Below are 25,873 nucleotides of genomic sequence, written 5' to 3'. Positions count from 1 at the left end.
TATTTGATAAGGTTAAAATACGTGAGCCTGCGTAGCAACGTAGCTCGCGCAACGTAACTTGATGTCCCCCAACTTTTGACCTCACGTCACGAAAACGCCAAGCGGCTCGCGCTGCCAGCCACAACAACAAAACAAACGGAGATATAAAAGTGAATATGAAAGACGAGGTGCGGGAGAAATTAAGGTCGGGAATTTTTAAATAGATAATCCAAACGCTGCTTTGTGAATGTTAATCATTATCTTGTTATTATATAACCATTCTGGTTTATATCAGGTTTATATGTGGTTCTTAAGCATGTTGATACAGGGCCAGTTCAGGGCGATGTAATCTAATGTCTGTTTCCAAGCACGTTTAGGCTGAAATAAAGCCTCTTATCATTTACATTACAAATGTTTTGTGGCGGGTTGTAAAAATAGATACAATGGTGGGGTGCGCGCCAAATAATTTCATAAAAGGAAGAACTCCGACCAGCGCATCACTATATACATATTTAATTATTATGTAGCCTAACTTTTTTAACAAATACAAATAAATCTCCATTCCAATTTGTTTATCATTCTAATAACTTACAATAAACTTTTAAAGATACTTATTTTGCAGTGGAAAAATACATTAGCATTCCAAAGCGAACGCGACGCACTGTGAAAAACGTACTGATTGGTCATCCGGATGCTGACATCAGACAGGTTGGCGTCTACAACGCGTCTACAACGCATGCGCAGAAGCGGAGATTATTATGAGCCTGATGACTGAAATAAGTGGTCATGATGCTGCACGGATCAAACAGCAGCCGCTATAAATCCTAATGCATCGGTAAGAACCGCGACCGCCACACGTTTTAATGCTCTTTTATAACCGAAATGCTGTGATGGATCTTCAGTCGCTTTATTATATAAATGCCATGCTGTATTTTGATGACTAAATTCGTTTATATGTGGTTTTTGCGCTGCATCATCACCGGCTGTCACGTTACGCTTTATTGATGATAGGTGCGTGCGTGTTTACATTACTGTATATTCATCTCTTTTTTATAAATGTATATTGATTTGTATTTACTGTATTACTTCACATACAACAGTGAGATAAACAGATGCTGCTGGTTTAAAGGCCCTAAAGGTGTGACTGAGACAGCATCAGTATCTGCTGTGTTCACATTGTTGTGAAATTTGCTGCTTGAACAATAGGATTTATTTATATAATCAAATTAAGTGTATAATTACTATATATATATATATATATATATATATATATATATATATATATATATATATATATATATATATATATATATATATATTAGATTATAATGTCTATATTAGATAAATTAATCTTATCAAAATGTCCAGGTCACTCGAAAATTATAAATATAAAAATGATATATGGCTAGTTTGCATAAAGAATTGAAAGATTTTAGCATGGTGATATTATTTTTGTGACAATTGAGTATTTCAAAGCATTATTGTTGTCTTGAATATAGTCTATTGGCGGAGTTATGAACGAAATAAATATTTATTTATATGTCTGTGTTATTGCCTATAGAAATTGAATGTTGTTTACATTTACATAGGGTGGCTCGCACCAAAAAGGATTCAGTTTTAACATAGATTAAATTTAAGTTAAATTCAGAATTATGTTGAACCAAACTTTACCATCATTTTGATCCGGCTGGGTGATTCTCGCGAAATTAGACTTATGAGGTTTCATGAAACATTTTGAAAAAAAAAGTAAATGCAAAGTTACAGTATCAAAATCAGAAGTGTACAGTTACAAACATCTCTTCCTGTACTATTTTGCACATTATTTCAAATGACGTAAAATCAATTTTTTTCCACATTTAAGGGGAACATTTTCATTACCGCAATGTGTCCATGACTGGATTTGGGTTCTTTGACATGGAAATATTTATTATTAAAAAAATTAAAATAAAATAAAAAGCTTCAGTGCATGTTATACTATAAACATTTACAGTAAAGAAACATGTGGTATTTGGTGATCATTGGTAAATGTAGTGACAATAATAAGGAACATAAATGTGTGTGTCCAAGAAAATTTTGTCATCGTCCGCAACAATTTTCAATCATTGTTTAAACCCTCAAGGAACTAACATTTTCAAGAAAAAAAAATAGTTGGAAGGGACATAATAGACTGTGACACTCAAGATGGCTACCAGATAAACAGTTCTTATTTTTTCTCTCCAGATAAAAGTTGAAATTTTGTTTGTCATAGTACCTAGACAACTTTTTAGTTCTCATTACCGAAACATGAGTTTGTAAATGCATATATTTATTGTAATATCATGTTGCTGTAATGATAATTTTTTATTATAATAATCTAAAAATTGTAAATAATTCTATAGAAAATATTTTTTTAAATTCTCTAAAAATAATGGTTATAGTAAGTTCAGACCTTAATCTTATATGTGCAAAAAATATTGGCTTCAATGGCTTTTTAAAAAAATCTGACCTTTTAAGTCTGAATTTCATGAAAATCACCCTGCTACATTAATCCTGTTTTCCATTGCAACTTTTTAGGAGGTTTAAGTTGTATTTTTAAAAAATTGAATTTAAATTGTTAAATTTTTTACATTGTGACAGACAGTGATGTGGCCTTGGAGAGGTGTTTTTGTTATATATTAATCGACCGAATCTGAACCTTGGATGTGTGGATCTAGCATTTGTATGCTACAAGGTCATAGTTGGATGGTCGATTATTTTGGCAAGAGAATGAGAATGTCCCGTTAGACTAACCCAGGAAGTTTTGTACTGAGCTCTGTGTTGTCTTAAATAGTTTGTTGTCTGTATGTAGCACCACGGTCCTGGAGAAATGTTGTATTTCACTTCTGCAGTGAAAAATGCTGGGTTATTTTAAGTCCAGCCATGGTTTAACTGTAACTGTGTGTGTAATGTATGTCTTTTTCTCTCTATATCTCTCTATAGGCATGAGAATTGAAACCTGATAGCGATAAGAATGAGACTGCGGTTTGTAGATAAAGTAAGTATCTAAGAGTTGAAATATTCAAACTTTTCATTAAAAATGAGAAAGATTGTTTTCTACACGGCACACTGCTGTATTCAGAGGTGTATAATACTTAAGTATTTTAGTTACATTTTCCAAGCATCTGTGCTTTATCAGAGTTTTTGTCTTGGGAAAAAATTTACTTTTCTTTGCTAAAAATTTTTTCACTACATTCTAAAGCATAGAATCATACTGTGTATTCATTATATATTGCATATTAAAATTGATTTAATGCCTAATTACATAAGAATTGTGTACTTTTACTTTCTTGAGTAAAAGTACGAAAACATTTTTTACTTAAGTAAAAGTACAAAAAATTACTAGATGTTTAATGTACTTAAATATTAAATATAAACCAAAAACTTTAAATTATGAAATGTAGTGGAGTCAAAATTATGATAATATGTTTTGGAATGTATGTTGTCTAAAGAAAAAAACTAAAAAAAAACGAATAATTGAAAATTTACTTTTATGTAGAAAGTAAAAATACTTAAGTACTATACAACTCTGGCTGTATTTATGATCAAACGTACAATTGTAAACCAATTAAATAAAACAATCTTAAGTCTTTTTAATGCTGTTGGTAATGTGACATAATTTGTGCTGTTTGCTATTTGTGCTAGTGATTTTTTTAAACATTTCTTCAACAAGCAGACATCACTGGTTGATGACATCTTCAATGTTTTCTGTGTCTATTGTTGTACAGCAATGGCAGCAGGGACAGCGGATGGTGATCTATGGGCTGGTCTTCCTCATTATGACCCTCCTCATCCTCTACAGCTCAAACAGCAACAATGATGTGTACAACCAATTCAAAGTCACTGAGTTTCACCACATCGTCAAAAACACCGACCTTAAGAAATGGGCCGGGAAGGAAGGCTACATACCTGTTCACGGCAACAAGGTGACACCCAGATTTAAATTCAGAATTATGGACGGTCCATGAAAGAGACAGACAGATAATGGTGCCATATATTAACTGAATTGTGTGAATTGTTTGTATTGTAGAGCATGAATCTCCACTGCCATCAGTGTGCACTGGTTACCAGCTCCAGTCACGTTTTGGGGTCTCATGCAGGAGACGAGATCGACCGTACGGATTGTGTCATCCGCATGAACGATGCTCCGACCTCTGGGTACGAATCTGACGTCGGGAACCGAACCACTGTGCGAGTCGTGGCTCATTCCAGCGTGTTCCGGGTCATTCGGAAACCGGCGGAGTTCTTTAATCACTCCGAGAACACCGCAGTCATATTCTGGGGCCCGTCGACAAAGATCGGACGGGAAGCAAAGGGAACTCTGTACCGTCTGATCCAGAGAGTCAGTATGACCTATAGTAACCTTTCCTTCTTCATCATCTCTCCCAGCAAAATGCCGAAGTTTGACAAACTCTTTCAGAAAGAGACCGGCCGAGACAGGTACAGTCGTACGAATGCAGTACAGCACTCTACTGTAAATTTTATAAAATAAATAAAAATAAATTATTTGCTAAACAAGCAGACAAGCAAATTGACCAATGATAGACAGACAAAAAGAGAATGTAGCAAATATTATGATTTAATATTATTAAATCGTTCTTAAATGAATGACATGAAAATGTATTATTTACTCACCCCCATGTCTTCCAAGATGTTTATGTCTATATTTCGAAATGCACGAAATATATGCTGCAAACGAGCAACTTACAAATGCATTGTTAAACCATCTAGGGCTGCTTAACGATTAATCGCAACTACTCATTTGTAGAATAAAAGTTTTTGTTTTTGGATTATATATGTGTGTGTGTACTGTGCATGTAAATATTTCTTAAACATATATATGCATGTGTGTGCATTTATACAGAATTATTATGCACAGTACACACACATATATGATTTTAAAACTTTTATTCTGCAAACGATTAGTTGCGATTAATCGTTATGCAACCCTACAACCATCAGCTAGGTGTCTGGAATTAACGAATGCAGCGTCTATGCACATTTATATCTATGGCCCGAGACGGCGGGATGATTGACTAGTGATTGATATGCATATATTCATAGATCCACGTATATTAAATGAGGCAAGGGCGTAGCTATTTTAAAGTATGATTAAAAATAGGTGAATACTAGGTGCTCTTTAAGTGATAAAATTATTAACTACAGGGGGACTTTAATGTATTTGTCTTATGTTATTTCTTGCTTGCACAGAAAAAAGTCACAGTCTTGGTTAAGCACAGGTTGGTTTACCATGGTGATTGCCATTGAGATGTGTGACAACATAAAGATTTATGGGATGGTACCACCCAACCACTGCAGGTAAGAGATTGCGGTTCGGTCTGCCAGCAATATTAAACAGGCTGTGGTAAATTTAACCCTGTCTTACGTCTTCTGAATTGGCTTTTTTGCAGTAAACATCCTCAGCCCAAACGAATGCCTTATCACTATTACAAGCCCAGAGGTCCAGACGAGTGCGTGACGTACCTGCAGAACGAGAGAGGACGACGTGGATCACATCATCGCTTCATCACTGAAAAACAGGTGTTTGCACGCTGGGCCAAGCAATACAATATCACCTTCACTTACCCGACATGGTGAGCAACGCCGGCTTCAAGCGAGAGAACGATCCAGTTTATCTTTTTTCAAAGCGGTGGATATGACACATGGTTGGCTTCGTCTAACAGATCTTGATGACCTCCCAATCAAAATTGGTTTCAGTTTTTAAACCTGTGTTGCTCAGAAACTCGTCCAGTTTGGCTGCAGGATTAAGTACTGAGCTGAAATGGGGGCCATTCTCGGATCCAGGAATAAGCCGAAGATGGACAATCTGTTTTCTTTTGGAATTCTCGGGAAAACGGGTGTGAACAGACTGTGGGACTTTTATAATTTTTGTCTTAAGCATGATCCAAAAACATCTACTGTATGTATTACTCCTCTTTTTCGACTTTTACTCATAATAATTCATTTTAAAGAGAATGAAGGCCTTTTAGAACAAGACGGAGAAAATACACTTCGTATTAGTAGCCTAAGGGGGTGTGCACACCAAAGCTTTTAAACACGTCTGAAAACATCAAGCAGATGCCAAATGCCGGCTTTCAGAGCGAAAAAAGCGCCAGCTGCTGGCTTTTTTTTCAATTGGAAACAATTGAAAACAGGTTTGGTGTGCACACCCCCTAAAGGTACATTAATTTATATATGGTGGTACAATCAACCCTTTTGAATGTTTGTCATTTAATAAGAACAGAAATCTGAATATATAAATATGGTAAGTATGGTCAAATTTAAATATTAAGACTGTGTTTTATTTTGTAAATATAAACGATGTAAATTGTTATTTAAAGATAGTATTTTTACATGTTTGTATGGTTTTAAAACGCCCTACAAAAGAGATTAAAGACATGTAAAACCAGATGTTCGGATAACTTCATGTGGTAATCATCCAATTTTTAGATTAACAACAACTTTGCTATATTTATATCTAGAAACATTCCAGTATTTCTTTGTTCAGACCTTTATAAAATCCTTCTGACTGTCATTAGCATGCAAAGTCAATAATTACAGTTGAACTTTATTCAGCCTTAAACTCCAGCCATGAAGAACACATCCAGCTTATATACAGTGTTGGGGAAAGTTACTTTTAAAAGTAATGCATTATAACATTAGGTTACTCCCCCAAAAAGTAACTAATCGCATTACTTAGTTACTTTTTATGGAAAGTAGCCTAATACTTACGTTAAAGTTACTTTTGCGCTACTTTTTCTTACTTGGCTGAGGCTTGATCTATTTCAGGCCTTGCAGGTGTTAATGAATGAGAAATTTTTCATTCAGAAATCGCATTTATTTTTCATTCATCGCAAAAATGTCAAGCTCTGGCCTGCCATCTCCGTTTTGGATTCAAACTGTTTCCGCTAAGGTGCCCACGCATAAGAGTGCGTAATTCTACGTGACTATGTTCAGTTTAATTCAGTACATGAAAAGTGAACTGAAACTCGCATTACTGTTTTTAAAAAGTAACTCAAATATTAATGTGTACATTTATAAAGTAATGCGTTACTTTACTCGTTACTTCAGAAAGTAATATTATTACATAATGCACATTACTTGTAATGCGTCACCCCCAACACTGCTTATATAGATATACATATATACATATTTTATACATAAATATAATTATGTTGCTCTTAAAGGTGCATTGTGTAACTTTTAGAAGGATCTCTTGACAGAAATCCAATATAATAAACTCTATTATCAACAATGTTTAAAAACCTTACATAATGAAACTGTACTTTTTTATTACCTTACAATGAGACGTTTTTTAACTACATACATCGCGGGTCCCTTACATGGAAAGCCGCCATTTTGTGCCACCATGTTTCTACAGTAGCCCTAAACGGACAAACTGCTCTACACAATGTGTTTCGTCGTTACAATAAAGGCACAATATGTAGAGACGTATGAATTCGCTAATCATGTTCATGAATGAGGTAATGAATTAATGTTTTTTAAGCTGTATGTTTGTTTACATTATTTTTATGCCGTTGTAATGAATTAGCTGCAAGGCACAACAGATCCGTGTTAGATGCTGTTTAACCGCCACTATCGCATTTGTCCACTCGTGTTGCCTACAGTTTTTACAACCGGAAACTGAGGATAGCACGAATATTAATATTATTGACCAATACACGAGACGAACCATTATTTAAAACGGGAATTATTCTGGATTTACAAATCCTTGGGAACTTTTAGGATAAAATAAATGCACAACTGCATTATATATCACTGTGCTAGTGGTTTTTGGTAGTTTTTATATTTTAAAAATCATACATATTTATATACATTGTGGCTTTAACCTCTTCGCTTGACTGTCTAATCTCTGCTGCCTGTCTCAGACGATGATGTGTTTGTCCTGTGTCAGCCACGGTAGCTTCTCTATGTGTTTCGAAAGGGAAGACTGAGCAGCTGGTTGCAATTCACGACCTCACCGCTAGATGGCGCTAAAATTTACACATTGCACCTTTAAGCAAATGAAATGATAAGATTCATCCAACAAACCAAAACAAAATTCATATCTTAACACCAAAAATACCACAAACATACTGTGTTATGTGTAGATGCCTTTATATAAACCACTTCTGATGTTATTGATGGGTTGTACAACTTTAATTCCTTTGGCTATAGCTGTTAATACACATTTACACTTTTAATACGTGTTTTTCATTGGACAATGCTGTTGCTTTTATTGAAGAAATCAGGTTGTCGGTGTTAAGGAACTGAAAGGTCTGAGGAAGATCTGCGCTGGTTAATGTGTTTACCTTTGACCCATCTGGTGCTCAGATTACACATCTGATTTGGGATTAAGCAGTGTAATGGTTAACAATGCAGAATCACATGAGTACACCTGGGTTCAAGCACTATGTGCTGAACAGTTCCACATGAATTGGACTTGAACCCAAAACTTTTTCATTTGGATTTTATAGGGTCACACTGTTAAATGGCTGGAGGCCTTATTATCCTTGTCCTTTTGTTCTCATATTAGCCATTATAAAGTGCAGAAGAGAAGAGGATTCTGGTTATGGACATGTATGGCTATGGTGTAATTGGATTTGGTTGTATTCAGGACTGAAGGGTGAGCAATATGGTGAATGTATTATCTGAATTATTTTCTCTGATTGCAGTGATATAACAGTATATAACTGTGCTCGTATCATGATGAATGTCCTTTACATGCCTGTCTTATAAAATAAACGTATACATTTGAAAAAGAGACTTGATTTGTTTACTGTCGCAAAACAACATAGACAGAAATATTCTTGGCAGTTCAGAAAAGATACAAAATTATTCACAAACATTTTACATTTATAAAGGGTAGTTTGTCCAACAGATGTTTTAATTTCATGACTTCATTCGCAGTCTTGACTTCTGGTCTGTTTCTGATTGGCCCATGCTTAATTAAACATGCACTTCCTGTTGCAGACAGCAGCGGTTTCTGTGCTCATCCCGCAGACTTGTCAGGAAATACAGCTGCGATTTTCTGCCGGAGTTCTGATAATGAGATTAATATAGCCTCCTGTTATAAAGAAAATATACAATTAAATACAAGTAAAGTGATTATATTTAGAAAGAATATAATCGATCAATACAACTTTTATCAGGCAGATAATATTCTTAAAGCCTGTTCATACGAAGTGTACATTTCTGCATAATATGTAAAAACTGCATGTGGTCGGACATAAAATGCACCCATTGACAACAAATCCAAAAAATCCTCCTAAATATATTGTAGTGTGTGACAGCCTTTAAATGCTAATGAAAATGTATGTTGCCTAATGTGATTTGATTTGGTGCTAGAAGTTTTATTTTCTTCCCCACCTCAGTCCGGATGGTGCGACTGCCCTGTCCGGGGCAGGTGTTGAGGTATAGGTCAAAGAGCAGGCTAGGATCAGTGACACTGAGATTGTCATCAGCATTAACACTCGCCTCTAAACCCCGAAGACCACCAAACACCACCAACATGTGCCTGAGAGAGAGAGGGAGAGGATTAATTTAACTTCTCCACTTTTATAAAAAATCTAATCATTTACTCACCCACATGTCATGCGAGACGTTTATGTCTTTCTTTGTTCAGTCGAGAAGAAATTACGTTTTTTGAGGAAAACATTCCAACATTTTTCTCTATCTAGTGGACTTTAGTGGACCTCAACATAGGGCTGGGAAAAAATCGATTAGATTTTTTTCTCCCCCTCTGCAGTATAGTGCAGTACATACAGTGTTTCCCAAACATAGGCTCTACTGGGCATTCCGGCCAGGTAAATTGCGACCCGCACAGGAGTATTTTCTGAACTCGACTGGATGACCCGTGTTTTGTTGAGAGAGCCCGTGAAGATGCACGCATCATAAACTCATCATCCAGCGCGGCAAACTGGATCAACTGCAGCACATACTGAGGTAACTGAGCAGCCAGGGAACTACACTATGACCAAAATGGTCGCATATGCTTATGTGCATATGTGTTTATAGCATCCAAGTTGGCTTCATTTTGCGTGCAAGCACGTTGTGTCTCTCCCGTTGAGTGTGCGTTCAAGTGCTCTTTGTTTCTCAATGAATTGGGTGCGACGCGAAGCAATCTCAGTGTCACATTGTATCCTTTCATGTTTCTGAACTTGAGCAGAGTTTTACCATTAGAGGTCTTTCTTCACTGAGAGGACCCGTACGGTTCCGGGTTTATATTTTAAATGGTCAGTCGGGTCCGGGTCGGTCCTAGTTTATTACTTTGGGTCCCAAGTATGATTAATATTGTGTGTAAAACCAGAGTCGATCGGAGAACGGCCGTGAGCGCTACCTAAAGCTCGAGTGAAGTTTCAGCATGCCTCCGGTTTCTATGGTGATGACAACTGGCTCTTGTTGCGACCACGCGCTGCATTTTCTTTATCCCATTTTTTAATAATCTTACTATTAATAGACCATATCTTTTCTAAAATCTAAAAAGTTTGCACAGAGATTGTAGCAAAAAGCAGTGCTAATGTCAAGCCCATTGCATTGAACGAGTGCTCAATGCTAAAGCTGACTCAGGATATAAAAAACGCTAAGCTATAATGTAAAGCCTGTCATCGGGACAGCAAGTAGACTTTTAAATCTGAAATAATGAGTGGATTAAGCTTTTTTAATCCGCAAAAGAGAAATAGAAAGCAGAAGCAGTGAAAGTGCCTATCTCTAGAAATTATTACCATTATAACATCAGTCACATTTATAATCTATAGACCTGCACTGTCTATTAATATACTGTACATAGTATTGTATTATATTGAGTTTGATAAAAGGGATCTAATTGCTTCATATATCAGTGCAAAAACATAAAGTGTTTTCGTGGTGCTTTGACAAACAGTGTCAGCTTTGTTCATGACAAAGAAAGTTTGGGGTGGTTAGATTAATGAACTATAATGTGAAATTAATATAAAGTTCAATCATTCAAAGTATTGTGTTGTGTCACACATTATAAGTTCTGTGTCACATGTATAGTAGACCATTTTTTGTCGGTGGATTATAATGATTGCCCTTTTCACCAGCTACCACCACAAGTAAATTTCACACTGACATACATTTTGTATTCGCCAAATCTTCATTCCTTCCCAATTTTTTGTTGATGCATTTTAATTAAATATAATAAATATATATTTTAAAAATGTATACAGTTTGCAATTATTTTGTTTTAAAGGAATATACCATTTTCTTAAAAGAAAAATCCAGATAATTTACTCACCACAATGTCATCCAAAATGTTGATGTCTTTCTTTGTTCAGTCGAGATGAAATTATGTTTTTTGAGGAAAACATTGCAGGATTTTTCTCATTTTAATGGACACCACCACTTAACACTCAACTCAACACTTAACAGTTTTTTTCAACGGAGTTTCAAAGGACTATAAACGATCCCAAACGAGGCATAAGGGTCTTGTCTAGCAAAACGATTGTCATTTTTGACAAGAAAAATAACAAATATACACTTTTAAAGCACAACTTTTCGTTTAGGTCCGGTCCAGCGCGACCTAACGTAAATGCGTAGTGACGTAGGGAGGTCATGTGTTACATATATAAAACGCACATTTGCGGACCATTTTAAACAATAAACTGACACAAAGACATGAATTAGTATCAGTTGACATACAACAACGTAGGAACGGTCCTCTTTCACCACATTTGTAAACACTGGGGCGGAGTTTCGCGTTCGTCCTCTGTGACCTCTTGACGTGATGATGTATTGCGTCGGGTCACGCTAGCGCATGACGACCAGATCTAAACGAGAAGTTGTGCTTTAAAAGTGGATATTCGTTATTTTTATTGTCAAAAATGACAATCGTTTTGCTAGATAAGACCCTTATGCCTCGTTTGGGATCGTTTAGAGTCCTTTGAAACTCCGTTGAAAAAACTGTTAAGTGTTGAGTTAAGCGTTAAGTGGTGGTGTCCTTTAAAGTCCATTAAAATGAGAAAAATCCTGCAATGTTTTCCTCAAAAAACATAATTTCTTCTTGACTGATCAAAGAAAGACATCAACATTTTGGATGACATGGTGGTGAGTAAATTATCTGGATTTTTCTTTTAAGAAAATGGAATATTCCTTTAAATGGGGTCGGGGGATAAAAATCTAATCGAATCGTAAATCGAGTTTTTTATAAAAAAATATTTTTTATGGGGACGAATCGCCCAGCCCTACCTTAACAGTTTACAGTTTTAATGCAGCTTCAAAGTGCTCGCAACAATCCCAACCGCGGCATAAGGGTCTTGTCTAGCAATGCGATCATCATATTCGGAAAAAAGTAGGGATGCACCGATACCACTTTTTTGGAATACGAGTACGAGTACAAGTACTTGCATTTCAGTACTTGCCGATACCGATACCGAGTACTTAATAAAAAACATGATTTAAATTTACAGGTAACAGCTTTAGTCATATAATTTAACAAAAAAACAAAGGACTAGTTTTCCAGTTTGTTGTAAACTCTGCCTCTTTGGACAACACAAGAGGCATTAACCCCTTACACGCCGCTCAAACATAGACGTTTCTCAGACCGTGGTATCGATTCCAGGTATCGGGGGACTTTTAACGAATACTTTAGAAAATGTGGTATCGAGGCCGATACCCGATATCGGTGCATCCCTAGAAAAAAGCAATTTTAAACCACAACTTCTCATCTTGCACTATCTGTATAACGTGCCAACGCGATCTTACATATTACAGTTCGAAAGGTCAAGCGTTACATATGTGAAACGCACACTTGAAGACCATTTTAACTCTTTCCCTGCCATTGACGAGTTATTTTGTCAATTAAGAGAAAACATTTCTCTGTCAATGATGCTTCACTGACAAGTTTTTACGGTAATCTGTAATTCCGCTATTATCCACTAAATGTCTCTTACCCAATTTATAAAAAAAACTAAAGCAAAAACTAATTTAATTAATTTTAAACTACGCATTTGTTTTGATCATCATTCTGAATCTGATCTTCAATAAAATTACTTTACAAAAATGTAATTATTTCATTATGTATTTCTGAAGAAACCTACCCATATTTAAGAGGTAATAAAAAGAACACAAAGATAGGATAAAAGTTTTTTTCCCCCGTTTTGTTTGTTTGTGTGAAAGCAGAGGGTCTGATCTTTCATTTGATATATTTGTATGTTTCTATATTTATAGAAGAAAATTTTCCTGGAAGGCATTTTGTGAAACTCACAAAGAATTCTGGCGGGCAACTTTTTTTAAAAAGGCTGCCGGGGATTGAGTTAAACAATAAACTGACACAAAGAGGTAAATTAATATCACTTTACATACAACAATGTCTGAAGAACGCTCCTCTTCCTCCATACTTGTAAACACTGGAGCGGTGGTTTCGCATACGTTATGCGCGACCTTTAGATGTGGTTAGGTTATACGTAAGGCCACACGGCTAGCGGAAGTCAAGATGAGAAGTTGTGGTTTAAAAGTGCATATTTTTTATTCTTTTGGCAACAATGAGGATTGTTTTGCTAGATAAGACCCTTATGCCTCGGTTGGGATCGTTCAGAGCCCTTTGAAGCTGCATTGAAACTGTAAACTGTTAAGTCCACTATATGGAAAAAATTTCCATTGATATGGAAAAAAATCCTGGAGTTTTTCTGAAAAAAAATTACATTTCTTCTTGACTGAACAGGGAAAGACCTAAACATCCTGGAAGGCATAGGGGTGAGTAAATTGTAAGATTTTTTTAATGAATGTGCAGTAATCCTTTAAACAAATTACATGTTTCTGGATTGTCAGAACTTACTTGAATGGAGACAGAGTGATGTCATCTGCATTGTTTCCTCTCTCTGACGTCCCGACAGTCACATCATAACCCTCTTTATATGGACACTCTGTGAACACTGCACCTGCAGAAACACAAACATACACAGAGAACAGAGATCAAGACAGTTTCATAAAGATGAGGAAGAGGAAAAAATGAGAAAAACTCACTGAGACAGGACGCCAGTCGAACGCTGTAACCCCAGTACAGACCCCTTGATGTTCTCGGGATGTGAGGAGCTACAACACTACCTTGATGAACTTTACTATCTGAAACACACACACACATTTTTTTAAAAACCTAGCTAATTTATTGTTTTCTACATCTAAAAATCACCATACATAGATAATGTAAAGAACACTCTGTGTAAATATAACCTTGATATCTTTAATATTAACCGAGTAAGGTCATGTCAAAGATTGGAATCAAACTTTAATGCTGTAAATCATCATCATTAGATTATGAGACTTTAATCTGGATTTCATGAATGATATGATATAAAAGGCTTCGAATTGTCTAAACCCTGTATCAGGTCTTTATAAAGAAAGCTTGTCCATGGTATAAGATGAGGACTGTAACTGCTGTGATTGTTGTTTATGCGTGTATACCTTCATTGTGGTTCTTGTTGAGCTGTACAGTTACTCTCAGTCCGGCCTGTAGTTGTTTATCGATCCGAACGTCCTGCAAACAGCATAAACAGTACGAGGTCATTTTCTGTTTGTTTTTCTTTCTATTTATCTGTTTGTGGCTGTGTCCAAATTTGCCCAGTATATAGTAGGGCTGCACAACGTTTAATCGCGACTAATCATTTGCAAAATCAGATGTGTGTGTATATTAATTGTGTATAATAATTATGTATAAATAAAAACACACACATGCATGTCAATTTAAAAAAAATATATATATAATATATATAATTTTATATAATATATAAAAGTACTTACATTTATATATATTATAAATTGTATATAAATATAAAAAAGTATATAGACATGTAAATATATCTTATTAATCATAGCCTTAGCCTTATTATATAGTGCACTATAAATAGTACCGTATTTTCCGCACTATAAGGCGCACTTAAAAGCCTTTAATTTTCTCAAAAAATGACAGTGCGCCTTATAATCCAGAGCGCCTTATATATGGATCAAGGCAAAATCAGGGTCAATGCGGCTCGCGCGAGTATCAGACTGTTTCATTTACAACGTGTTTACTGAATTAGGGAAAAGTTCCCTTCCACGTTTGGGAGAAGAGTGAGCAAGGCTGGGAGATATTGTTGATATGCACATCAACGTTTGAACAACGTCACCATGGTGAACTGAGTTTTCAGAAGGCTTAATTGCATAACGCAAACCCAGTCAAACGTTTGACTGCAGTATCTTTTATTCTATGCGCCTTATAACCCGGTGCGCCCTATATATTAAAAAAATTCTAAAATATGCCATTCATTGAAGGTGCGCCTTATAATCCGGTGCGCCTTATAGTGCGGAAAATACGGTAGTGTATTGTAGTGGACAATATCGAGTGAACTCATTCAATACAACAATGCAATGCAATAACGAATGTACAACCGATATACACCCAATAGCAGGTCGCTACCCATCCATCGTTAGGCTCATGCCAAATGAATTTCCCTACTGGTGCACTCAGTGTCCGAATTCACGCAGTCATTTTCATTCAATCCTTCAAGTGGCTACATAATGATAAATAAAGGTATAGGGGGCTATTTCAAACATTGCCTGTGTATTCAAACACACACCTTCCTCATGCCACAGTTCACCAATGACCCTTTCCCTGATTTGCATGGCCGATCAAGCACCACCCCTTCTCGAAACTCCGCCTCCTCATCAATGCGCATGTGGTGGGGGCTGTCCAGTGGATTCAAAACACCTTAAATACACAGAAACACTCTTGAAATGCATCTCCAGACATTGTACCGCTAACACAGAATTAATATCACATTTCGAGAGGTCAAACAGATACTCACCAGCAAACTGCAGATCTTTATGCACGGGGAAAAACGATTTCCGCAGGTACCTTCACACAAATTCAAATGTGATTCTCAGAGTCATGCATGAGTAAATGCACTTTATATTTAACGTGGTTTTAACAGGACTTACTGTGGACACTCCAGGTATTGCAGGATCCGTGCCAGCTGGACACAGGCTTGACCTTTCTTACCAATACCTTTGAACTCCCCCTCAGTGTTCCTGAAATATTCAAATAATGTAATTCCATAAGAGTCTGTCTGAAGAAAGCATTACGAACTTAAAACTCTACTATCTGTTTTTGGGGCTGGGTGATAGTGACTAAAATTTCTATTTTGGTAATTTTGGGATAAATTACATTATAAAGACAATATCTGTTTTTTCTACAAAGTGGAATAAATGTTTACATGCAAGTAAAAGCCTTATGTCAGATGTCTTTTTAGATGCTTTTATAAAAACAGTGCATGATTAAAATAAATTTCAAAGACGGGTTTTCTCTCCCTGCTTAAAAATATTGCTTAAAGCCTTAAACGTTTATAGTACAGAAAACATAGGCTTGGCACAAACTTATCCGGCAAGCTAACTAAACCAGCTTCATGGTACAGACCCCAGACCTCCTAAACCACCACCATAATCAGTAATGTAATTAGTCCCTTACTTTATATTATCTCCCTGTTCATCAAATATGATCACTTCATCCACACAGAATACAGCACACGCCCGAGCAATCTGACCAGCCAGGTATGTTCGCAACTCTGGAGATTGAGCGTTGTCCATTACTGATCCAGGAACAGCCACGCTCAATGTATATGATCGACCTGTCAATAAAAATACATAAGACAAACACTTTGTAAGTGCAAAGTGTATCATTGACTCAGGGAAGATAAAGAATATTTTAGCTATTCAGTAATAATTCACTAGCATCATAAACAGATTCAGTGTTGTTATCGTACCTTTGCTTTCATTTTCTTCCTGATGAATCTGCTGCTGATCTTCTGCCTTCTGCTTTTGTTTCTCCAGCTGTCGGATGACTCTGGTTTCTTTACGTAATTTCTTCTCCTCTTTCTCTGAGCATAAGAAACAAACAGCAGCCATGAAATCAATACAAACACTTTAACATCAATGAGAAGAATGTGTCAGCTCTTACATTCCTATATTATATATTATCCAATCCATCACATCAATACTACATCTAAAGCTTATTTACAGTAAACAGTTAATTATTTCTTACATCTGTTCAAATTGGGCGATGATACACATTGCTATTTCGGTATTATTAGCTCCTTAATGAGAATGTACTTCACTTTCATCAGGAAAATAGGATCAAATAATGTAATTTACATGTTTAGGAAAATGGTCACATTGTTGTACAGAAGGGGATAAGACCAAATACGAATCTAGGTAATCAAAAGCATAATAAACTCCTACTACAGTATCTAAAATACAAGTCCGTAAACTTTTTATCTGTTTAAACTTTTTTTAAGACCTTTGTCAAGAAGTATTTCTTTAACCTATATTATCTTTGAAGAAAGATGCTATCCTGGTGGGGGGATGACCCATTTTAAACACAAATTGTATATGACAAGTTACATCCAATTAAATGAGATTGTCACTGACTTTGTGCTTTCCATTGTCGCCAGTTCACTTTCTCCCCGCCCTGAAAAAATGAGAAATTACAAGCATATAAGAAGGAACATTTTATGAAATGTATCTTATAAATGTGACAACTTAAAACAATACACAATGCACAAAAAACAGGGTTCAATTATCCAGTTTATTGTTTATAATTGAAAATGTATAAAACTAAGTAAAAAAAAGTTCAAACCTCTTCATTTGAGAGTATATTTGGTTTATTTTTCTTCGGAGAAGGCTCATCCGCCATGCTGTCTAAACGTGCGTTTCACCTACAATAATCGTCCTGGAAACAAACAAACGAAATATTTGGTTCCTTCACGCATCTAAATTATTATAATACTCTTATATAATTTTATCTAATAACAGCTGACATAAATGTATAGATAGATAAACAAAGAAATAATATATTGTTTTAGAACACCTCTAATAACTAAATTAAATGTTTTTCAGGTGATCCTGTGTGTGTTTCAGCCGGACGGATTTCACAGTTGCGCTCTCTCTTAAGCGCAGGCTCTGAGGAAAAACATCGCGAGCCTCGAGCCTTAAATTAAAACACCACAATATCATAAACAAACGATAAACGGCGGATTAAGTAACATCTCACAGCTTTGTGAACACTTCAACACATCAAATTTCATAATGGTAAGAAGAGAAATACAGTCAGTGTCGTGTAAATATGTTTGTTTAATGTCTGACATGTGGCTTGTCTGTGTTTTGTGTGTGCGCGTGCGTACAAAAATTCAGCGTAGCAGGACCGACATCAAAATATATTTTGATATTTAAATGTATTCGGGCTTTGTAAAGATGACAGCTTTAATGAAGTATTACGCGTTATTAAACAGAGTCTTATTTGTGGAAGTTGGTGCTTATTTTTTGTAAGTTTACGGTAAAAATCACTCATGTGAACCTTAGTAACTAGTAAACTGTTTTGGCTAAAATAATTTCATAACAGCTCGATTTTTGTTAAAATTCTAGCAAATGTATGTTTTCCTATAGTGTTAATTCTCAAAATATGTGTGTTTTATATAAACCATAGTTACAGAGATCTAAAATTGCAATACTAGCTATGCTTTTATTCCCACAAATTTTGTGCTTCCCATTTTAAACATGCAAGAGCTCTATTGTTTTGTGATTTATCTCTTTGTGTTTATATTGGTCAATTTATTGTTACTTTGACTTGTGATGTGTGTTGCAGCTTGCTTGTATTTACAAATATTACATAGTCTCAATATTTATAACTGCATTTATAGCACTTATAAGCAGCAGTGTAAAAAGCAAGATAATGTACAGTCAGATTAATAGATATATCACCGTTGTAGGTGCATCGATCAATATTTGGGTTGTTATATTGGTATCAGCTGATTTACTGTCATCAGATTTGTGTTTTACCAGCCAATAGGCCACATTGCTCTCTCAATGTTGGTATTGGCCAACCACTATTCATTCATAGTGATACTAGTCCTGTTTATCACACTGTTGGGGCAATAATGACTGATGACTGTACATTTTAGATGAAATTTTACATTTATGTATCATTAACTGTATTATATTAAGTTTTCATCCCTGTAAAGTATCATATGTCTATCCACAGCCGCAGAACGAACACATCGAGTTACATCGCAAGCGTCATGGATACCGACTGGACCATCACGAGAGAAAGAGAAAGAAGGAAAGTCGTGAGGCCCACGAGCGATCACACAAAGCCAGAAAGATGATCGGACTCAAAGCCAAACTCTACCATAAACAGAGACATGCCGAGAAGATCCAAATGAAGAAGACGTGAGTGCAGACATTTGTGAAAGTTGCTATGGAGATGGTCCCTAGAAACTTAGCCTCTCATCCCTGACACATGGGCTTAAATTTGCATGAAATCATGTTGGTTGTGCAAAACATATGTTTATTTATTGTTGTGTTTCAGCATTAAGATGCATGAACAGAGGAAGAGCAAACAGAAAGATGATGACAAAACACCAGAGGGGGCGGTGCCAGCTTATCTGCTGGACAGAGAGGGCCAATCACGTGCCAAAGTTCTCTCTAACATGATTAAACAGAAGAGGAAAGAGAAGGCTGTAAGTATTTAATCAGATGACATGTTTCATATTAATTTGAACTATGTGTAAAATCTAGAAGGTCCTGCTTTATTGTGTTATGATGTTACAAGTAACTTGCAAAAAAAAAAATTGTAGAAAGCATAAAGATAGACCTATGCTTTGACAGTTTTGACCTTTCAATCAACTCCCAGTGGATGAAAAACTCCTCAATCACTATTTTTATTTCTAGTTGAATGTCCAGTGATATTTGTCTTTCATTAAATGGGTCGTGCTAATATAAGGTTTGTTTTATTGTTTTTGTTAGGGAAAGTGGGAGGTTCCTCTACCTAAGGTCCGAGCTCAGGGTGAGACGGAGGTTCTGAAAGTCATCCGCACAGGAAAGAGACAGAAAAAGGCCTGGAAGAGAATGGTGACCAAAGTCTGTTTCGTGGGAGACGGCTTCACACGCAAACCGCCCAAATATGAACGTTTCATCAGACCTATGGTAAATATCATTTGTACAGAGCTGAGTGCTAGACCTACAATCTTTTCAATGATATTCATTTTATTTCTCTATGTATATTATAATAGTTACATGAATTAGAAACATTTGAAAAATGTATTGTCTCAGTCATGAAACTAGTACAGAAGCTAATGGTCATTGTGCATTAAATCAAATGTTGCACATAACAGGTACACTTGGATTATTTGTAAATATATTAAAGAATTTGTTATTCAATAGGGTCTGAGGTTTAAGAAAGCACACGTCACTCATCCTGAGCTAAAGGCGACGTTCTGTTTGCCCATTTTGGGCGTGAAGAAGAACCCCTCGTCCACACTTTACACCACGCTGGGAGTCATCACCAAAGGAACAGTCATCGAGGTCAACGTCAGCGAGCTCGGATTGGTCACACAGGGCGGGAAGGTTATTTGGGGTGAGTGTCAGACAGATTAAATAACTTGATTTTTATTGGCTCTTTTTGTTTTCAAATGCAATTTTTAATCCAAATCATCTCTTATTTCAGGTAAATATGCCCAGGTGACGAATAACCCAGAAAATGATGGTTGTATTAATGCCGTCTTGTTGGTATAAGTGAAACCTGAAGCATTTAAAATCGAACTGTGCCTCCGAGTACACCTGCGATCAGCTCTTCTGTTCTATAATGTTGTCATCATCTTGGAAGCCATCGAGTCTCATAACATGGCATAATTTGGAGATGACAGGTTGTCCTGTCATGAAGTTTCTTTGCATCCGGACCCAAAATTTGAAGAACGTGTGGATCAAAAATAAAGTGCTAGAAATAAAATGTTTTCCTGTGGTTCAATTTTTAATTTACCTTGCAGATGTGTGGCTATGATATGACTGGTATGATTAGTTATGCTGTATACCATGGTATTATTATTGTTCTCCAGGTTCCTTAAACATTTGTACAAGACTAAATGCTATAACCAGATCATAACACAAAGTAATCATTTACATATGTAATTAAAAAGATCATTTACTAAAAAGGCAAAGTGTGTTTGCAAAATGAGTTAATAGATCTGTAGCCCCAGCTGAACATCTTATTCAATAGATTTTCATAGGCCTGTCTGTAATACATCCTCAATAAGACTAAAGATTAAAACTGAGATTTATCCAAATCAATCTGTACACTGAATCCTTTAAATATGTTACCATTTTATCACAGTGGATCTCAAAAAATAAAACAAACATTTATACACCTTGTACAATTAACCCAAGACAGATCATCAATGAGATCATCAAACAAACACAGGGAGAACATATTGACATGTTTCTCAGCAGTATTCAATACTCAAGTGTGCTTGTAGTGTTGTTGTTTGTTAAACAGGCACTTTCATTTGTGACAACGGTATGTAAAATGAGATTTAAGCTGAATCGTGTTTTTCTTTAAAAAAATGAAATGCATACTGACAATAAAGATAAAGTCAAATTATTTTTTTCCCACATGATAACCAACTGACATAAAATAGCTGATAGCCAGTGTATTGGTGAGTGCAAAGTCATTTAAAAAAGCTTCATCTCAATCAAATACATCCTTAAAAACAAGGATATAACCTTCAAGATGAATTAAACAGTTCCTCGAGACAACGTTCAGACCGTGTAAAAAATCCCCCCATGCTTTCATCATCAGTCTTAAGAGTGTGACATCATAGTGCACACGTAAACCACTACAAATCTCTGTGTAATGTTTCATCTCTGATGGACAGAGTGGCGATCCACACAAGAAAGCACACAGTGGATCATGTGCACTTATGAAAACTTTGTTTTCTCTCTTGCTCATTTAAATATAGAAGTCCAATCTGCTGGAGATGACTTTGCAACCCTGCATGGAGAAGACACGTTCTTCTTTGGGGAAGTAATTGAGATCGTGAGCCATCTGTTCGACAGCTTTTTCATTTCGGGTAATACCCTTCGCCGCCATCTCAGCCAAACCACACTGGACGACGTGCTTGTATTCCAACGGAAGAAATGGCACGAAGAAATCAACCAAGTTCTTGTCGATTAAACTTGTGTGCCAGAAACCACCTACAGAAAGAAAACATCATCAGGTCTTATTAATCTATGAGAACACAACACCCATGCATAATGTTCATGTGCACGCCAAAAGGACGAGTAGAAAGTTGTTTGGTAAGGGTGACATACTATTCTTGTTGTTGAAGACGGCCAGTGACAGCGCAGTCTCGAGATCCTTCAGCTGAATCTCCTCACGTTCTTTTCCGTCCTTCCAGAAATTCAGAGCCACCTGAACGATGTTTTCTCCTCCTGCATTACTGTGGAAGCACAAGAGAAGACTGTATCCATAAATCGGCATATTTGCTTGTAAAAAAATAAAATAGCTTAAAGCATGATCATGACACTTACCTGAGAAAGATGAAGATCGCCTGTCTATACGACACTCCGTTCAGGTTGTCATAGAAGTCCAGATATGGTTTTATACCGTCGATTAGGCCAGGATGCATTTTATCCATCTCATCAAAAACAAACACTGAGCGTGCACAGATGGAGACATTTCCCCTTATCCATTCCTGCAATTGCGTCTGTGCATGCACACACATATGAAGCACAAAAATCTTATCAATACAGAGATGTGATTTGATACTAAAGTGTAAATATTTGCTTAATATTTAATAAAAATATTTTTAACTAAATGATGATGCATTATAAAATTTTGTAATTCTTATAATTAAACATTGAATCATTAAATTCCATGTTCAGCATTTCAGTTTAACCAATTTAATGTAGAGTTATTTTTGGGAGTTACCATGTGCACAAAATTTACCTTGTATGTGTCTATGTGGACCTCATGAGGAAAATGTGCCGTGGCTGTAAACAGATGAACGAAACTGCTCGACATTCCTTTGTGGTAAATATTTTCGGCTATAAGTTGGCTCACAAAGTTCTTCCCAGTACCGGTCCAGCCATGGAGGGACAGAACAAGTGGCTTCTTTGGGTTTTTATTGTTCATGAACCCCGTGACGGCTTTCAGGATGACCTGAGAGGCGATGTGCTGCCCGAACAATTTTGTCTGGAGATCATGCTTCAGCCCTGAGGATGAGAAAATGAACTGAGGGCTTAAAAACCTTTCAGGATATCACATATTTGTACCACAGGAGATACATTCCCTGAAAAATCCAGATAAGACCAGCATAAGATCGTAGCTGGTTTAAGGTGGCAGGAGCTAGTTTAAGCTGTTCCCCCCAGCCTGGCAAAGCTGGTGGGTCAGTTGGTCTTCCAACCTGACCAGCTAAAACCAGTTAACCCTGCTTAAAAAGTGACCAAAACACAGCTAGACCAGCTTGCAAAACCAGCTAAAACCAAGCTGGGAGACCAGCTCACCTGCTTATGCTGGTCTAATTTGTATTTTTCTTTAGGGGTGCAATTTAAAACCAGATTAAAACTACATTCTCTTTGAGCACACTTTTGCTTTGTGCATCACAAATCACGTTGGTAGAGAGCATAGCCTGATCAATCCAAAGTGTTTTGCAAGGTCTGATCAAAAATCTAGATTACCTGTTGCATTAAAGTGGATCCATTGCTCGTCACACCCCTCATATATATAACGATAGAGTCTGTTGCCCAGTGCTGCAGCCCCCGCGCCCACAATCAGTGATGTGGACACGGGCTCTATCGCCTTCACAACCGCTACTGAGATCAGGATACACTGCAGCAGTGTGCTAAATGTACGAGGACGCCTTTCTTTCATTGTACTAAGTCATTGAAACTTTTTAAACAGCAAACCGAACGAAAACATCAAAGCTCCAACTCACACAACCGCAACTTCCTGGTAAAGTGACGTCATTTGAGTGCGACGCACGACAAGTGTCGCACTATGCATGTCGTTGCATATACAATTAAATAAAACATTTTTTAAAACACGTAAACATAATAGAGATAAACATATCCAAAAAAATCACACTATTAAATAAACTTATATTATACTTTGTAAATATTCATATATAAATATAATTTATATGTACATATGAAATCTCAATAAAGGTTCGCAGCTCTGGCAAGCTGGTCTAGCTGTGTTTTGGTCACTTTTTAAGCTGGACTTAGCGGTAAGACAAGCTTGCCAGGCTGTGAGGACCAGCTAAAACCACCTTAATTAAACCAGCTACCAGCTTATGCTGGTCTTAGCTCAAGTTTTCAGTAATACCTTCAATAAGAATTCACTGTTATAATTTTTATAATTTAATTAATGCAAAAAAATGCAAGCTAGTTAAAGAGCACCTATTTCATTGCTAAAAAACAATGTTATTTTGTGTATTTGGTATAACACAATGTGTTTGCGTGGTTTATGGTAAAAAACACATGATTTCCACATACCATAAATTTTTGTAGCTCCAGGTTTCACTGAAACACACAGATTTGAAAAGGTCTTTGTCCCTGATTGGCCAGCTAATTGGCCTGAATACCTCTGACGTCAGTCGGAAACGTGACGCTCCTTACCATGTTTGAAAGATTCGCTCACAATGCAATGCTAACGGGACTTAACTTACAGGTTGTGAGTCCAACCAGGAGGAATACGTTGTTTACTTTGGGGGTTTGTGCCTTTTGCTATATCGTTAAAGGGATAGTTCACCCAAAAATGAAAATTCTGTCATCATTTACTCACTCTCATGTTGTTACAAACCCCCAAATTTATTTTTGTAAATAGGGTTCACAAACGGTTTGGTTACAAACATTCTTCAAAATATCTTCCTTAGTGTTCATCACAACAAAGTAATTTATACAGGTTTGTAACAACATGAGAGTGAGTAAATGGTGACAGAATTTTCATTTTTGGGTGAACTATCCCTTTAACATGAACTGATACACACTTACACACCAAAGGAATCAGACAATAGGTGCTATTTGATTAAAAAAAAAAAAAAATGCAAGCTAAAAACCATTATATAGTATCAATACTGATGTTCACAAATTTTAAGGAATTAAATTCTATTTAATAATGAAAATGTGAATGTATAATTTATTTATTATAATATAAATTATATATTAAGATACATTCCCTACTAAAAATCCAACTAAGAACAGTATAAGCTGGTTTGAGGTGGCAGTAGCTGGTCCTCCCAGCTTGGCAAAGCTGGTGGGTCAGCTGGTCTTTCAGACTGACCAGCGATATCCAGCTAGACCAGCTTATAAAGTGACCAAAACCCAGCTAGAACAGCTAGCTACACCAGCAAAACCAAGTTCACCAGCTTATGTTGGTCTTAGCTGGATTTTTCATTAGGATTTAGGTTTACGAGGTTTTACAGACACCGATAAATGAAACCAGAAATACAAACCTGTTTTGTTGTATGAGATCCAGTCCGATTTACAGCACTCGCTAAAAGAGTAAAACATGTTTTGATAGCTGACTAGAAACCAGGTGACAGCTGATGCCATCCCGACAGCAATGCTGGTGCTGATGGGCTCGACTCCTTCTGTCACAGACAGACTCCACGGAATACACACAACAAACAGCAGCCAACATCTCAACCGCATTGTGTAGACTAAAAGCCGAGCTGAAAAACTAATCTAAATCAATACTTTACTAGTGCAGTGAAGCTACTTCCGCAAACTGAACCATGAGGATCCGCTTTAGATCATCAAACGGTTCCGCGCTATGACGTCACAAAGACCACGCATATCGAATTAAACGACATCATAAACGATTTCACTGTTATATCATTGCAGAATTTGGGGCATATAGTTTTATATTAGTTTTGCCATGATATATTATCACATTGTGATTATTAGTGTCGTGGGAGAAATGAACTTTTATTACTTACTGAGGCATATTTTAGGCTAGGGCATATAACTACATAAAAAAATAATTTTTGTAACCATTTATGTCAAATTCCTTAATTTATTCTTTATAAATACATTGTCCTTAAATAGGCTGTTTACT

At 36.3% G+C, this 25,873-nt stretch overlaps 4 protein-coding genes across 8 annotated transcripts; 2 read left to right on the top strand and 2 right to left on the bottom strand.

Moving 5' to 3' along the window:
- The first annotated feature begins 90 nt into the window (after positions 1-90).
- On the top strand, positions 91-7,672 carry st6galnac6 (ST6 (alpha-N-acetyl-neuraminyl-2,3-beta-galactosyl-1,3)-N-acetylgalactosaminide alpha-2,6-sialyltransferase 6). Of its 4 annotated transcripts, none has more exons than XM_065243782.2 (6): positions 91-184; positions 2,938-2,992; positions 3,723-3,920; positions 4,025-4,434; positions 5,206-5,313; positions 5,406-7,672. In XM_065243782.2, exons 2-6 carry the CDS (start codon positions 2,969-2,971, stop codon positions 5,590-5,592), a joined length of 927 nt encoding a protein of 308 aa, XP_065099854.1. In that variant the 5' UTR covers positions 91-184; positions 2,938-2,968; the 3' UTR covers positions 5,593-7,672. The 4 variants fall into 4 exon arrangements, with proteins under 4 accessions (XP_065099854.1, XP_065099856.1, XP_065099853.1 ...); XM_065243784.2 differs by having other exon boundaries at positions 114-149; XM_065243781.2 differs by lacking the exon at positions 91-184 and adding an exon at positions 296-814.
- A 1,075-nt stretch (positions 7,673-8,747) lies between these two features.
- On the bottom strand, positions 8,748-17,711 carry spout1 (SPOUT domain containing methyltransferase 1). Its single transcript, XM_065243780.1, has 12 exons — positions 17,621-17,711; positions 17,413-17,452; positions 16,749-16,862; positions 16,454-16,613; positions 15,928-16,017; positions 15,795-15,844; positions 15,567-15,697; positions 14,416-14,488; positions 13,978-14,076; positions 13,790-13,892; positions 9,364-9,511; positions 8,748-9,061 (listed from the first exon to the last, which is right to left on the bottom strand). Exons 1-12 carry the CDS (start codon positions 17,675-17,677, stop codon positions 8,987-8,989), a joined length of 1,140 nt encoding a protein of 379 aa, XP_065099852.1. The 5' UTR covers positions 17,678-17,711; the 3' UTR covers positions 8,748-8,986.
- Positions 17,712-17,915: 204 nt separating this feature from the next.
- nsa2 (NSA2 ribosome biogenesis homolog (S. cerevisiae)) lies at positions 17,916-20,767 on the top strand. Its single transcript, XM_065243787.2, has 6 exons — positions 17,916-18,072; positions 19,022-19,209; positions 19,349-19,499; positions 19,786-19,965; positions 20,203-20,395; positions 20,486-20,767. Exons 1-6 carry the CDS (start codon positions 18,070-18,072, stop codon positions 20,551-20,553), a joined length of 783 nt encoding a protein of 260 aa, XP_065099859.1. The 5' UTR covers positions 17,916-18,069; the 3' UTR covers positions 20,554-20,767.
- Positions 20,768-21,118: 351 nt separating this feature from the next.
- On the bottom strand, positions 21,119-25,590 carry tor1 (torsin family 1). Of its 2 annotated transcripts, none has more exons than XM_065243785.2 (5): positions 25,269-25,590; positions 22,763-23,028; positions 22,345-22,520; positions 22,126-22,253; positions 21,119-22,008 (listed from the first exon to the last, which is right to left on the bottom strand). In XM_065243785.2, exons 1-5 carry the CDS (start codon positions 25,465-25,467, stop codon positions 21,764-21,766), a joined length of 1,014 nt encoding a protein of 337 aa, XP_065099857.1. In that variant the 5' UTR covers positions 25,468-25,590; the 3' UTR covers positions 21,119-21,763. The 2 variants fall into 2 exon arrangements, with proteins under 2 accessions (XP_065099857.1, XP_065099858.1); XM_065243786.2 differs by lacking the exon at positions 25,269-25,590 and adding an exon at positions 23,494-23,794.
- Positions 25,591-25,873: the final 283 nt, after the last annotated feature.

The sequence above is a fragment of the Paramisgurnus dabryanus genome, chromosome 18 (genome assembly GCF_030506205.2).
Source record: "Paramisgurnus dabryanus chromosome 18, PD_genome_1.1, whole genome shotgun sequence".
Taxonomy (NCBI): Eukaryota; Metazoa; Chordata; class Actinopteri; order Cypriniformes; family Cobitidae; genus Paramisgurnus; species Paramisgurnus dabryanus.
Note: the sequence above shows the minus strand (reverse complement) of the source record. Positions and strands in the feature narration are given on the sequence as shown.

Excerpts from the sequence above, each read along its gene's own strand:
- tor1 (XM_065243785.2), bottom strand. The coding sequence starts at position 25,467 with ATGCGGTTGAGATGTTGGCTGCTGTTTGTTGTGTGTATTCCGTGGAGT. Across the intron at positions 22,254-22,344 it reads GCGATCTTCATCTTTCTCAG|TAATGCAGGAGGAGAAAACA; the intron begins GTAAGTGTCATG and ends GTGCTTCCACAG. Across the intron at positions 22,009-22,125 it reads CGTCTTCAACAACAAGAATA|GTGGTTTCTGGCACACAAGT; the intron begins GTATGTCACCCT and ends TTCTTTCTGTAG.
- spout1 (XM_065243780.1), bottom strand. The coding sequence starts at position 17,677 with ATGGCGGATGAGCCTTCTCCGAAGAAAAATAAACCAAATATACTCTCA. Across the intron at positions 16,018-16,453 it reads GAACAGGGAGATAATATAAA|GAACACTGAGGGGGAGTTCA; the intron begins GTAAGGGACTAA and ends TGAATATTTCAG. Across the intron at positions 14,489-15,566 it reads TGAACTGTGGCATGAGGAAG|GACGTTCGGATCGATAAACA; the intron begins GTGTGTGTTTGA and ends TGCTGTTTGCAG.
- nsa2 (XM_065243787.2), top strand. Across the intron at positions 19,500-19,785 it reads AGAAGAGGAAAGAGAAGGCT|GGAAAGTGGGAGGTTCCTCT; the intron begins GTAAGTATTTAA and ends TGTTTTTGTTAG. Across the intron at positions 19,966-20,202 it reads AACGTTTCATCAGACCTATG|GGTCTGAGGTTTAAGAAAGC; the intron begins GTAAATATCATT and ends GTTATTCAATAG.
- st6galnac6 (XM_065243782.2), top strand. The coding sequence starts at position 2,969 with ATGAGACTGCGGTTTGTAGATAAA. Across the intron at positions 4,435-5,205 it reads AAAGAGACCGGCCGAGACAG|AAAAAAGTCACAGTCTTGGT; the intron begins GTACAGTCGTAC and ends TTGCTTGCACAG. Across the intron at positions 5,314-5,405 it reads GTACCACCCAACCACTGCAG|TAAACATCCTCAGCCCAAAC; the intron begins GTAAGAGATTGC and ends GCTTTTTTGCAG.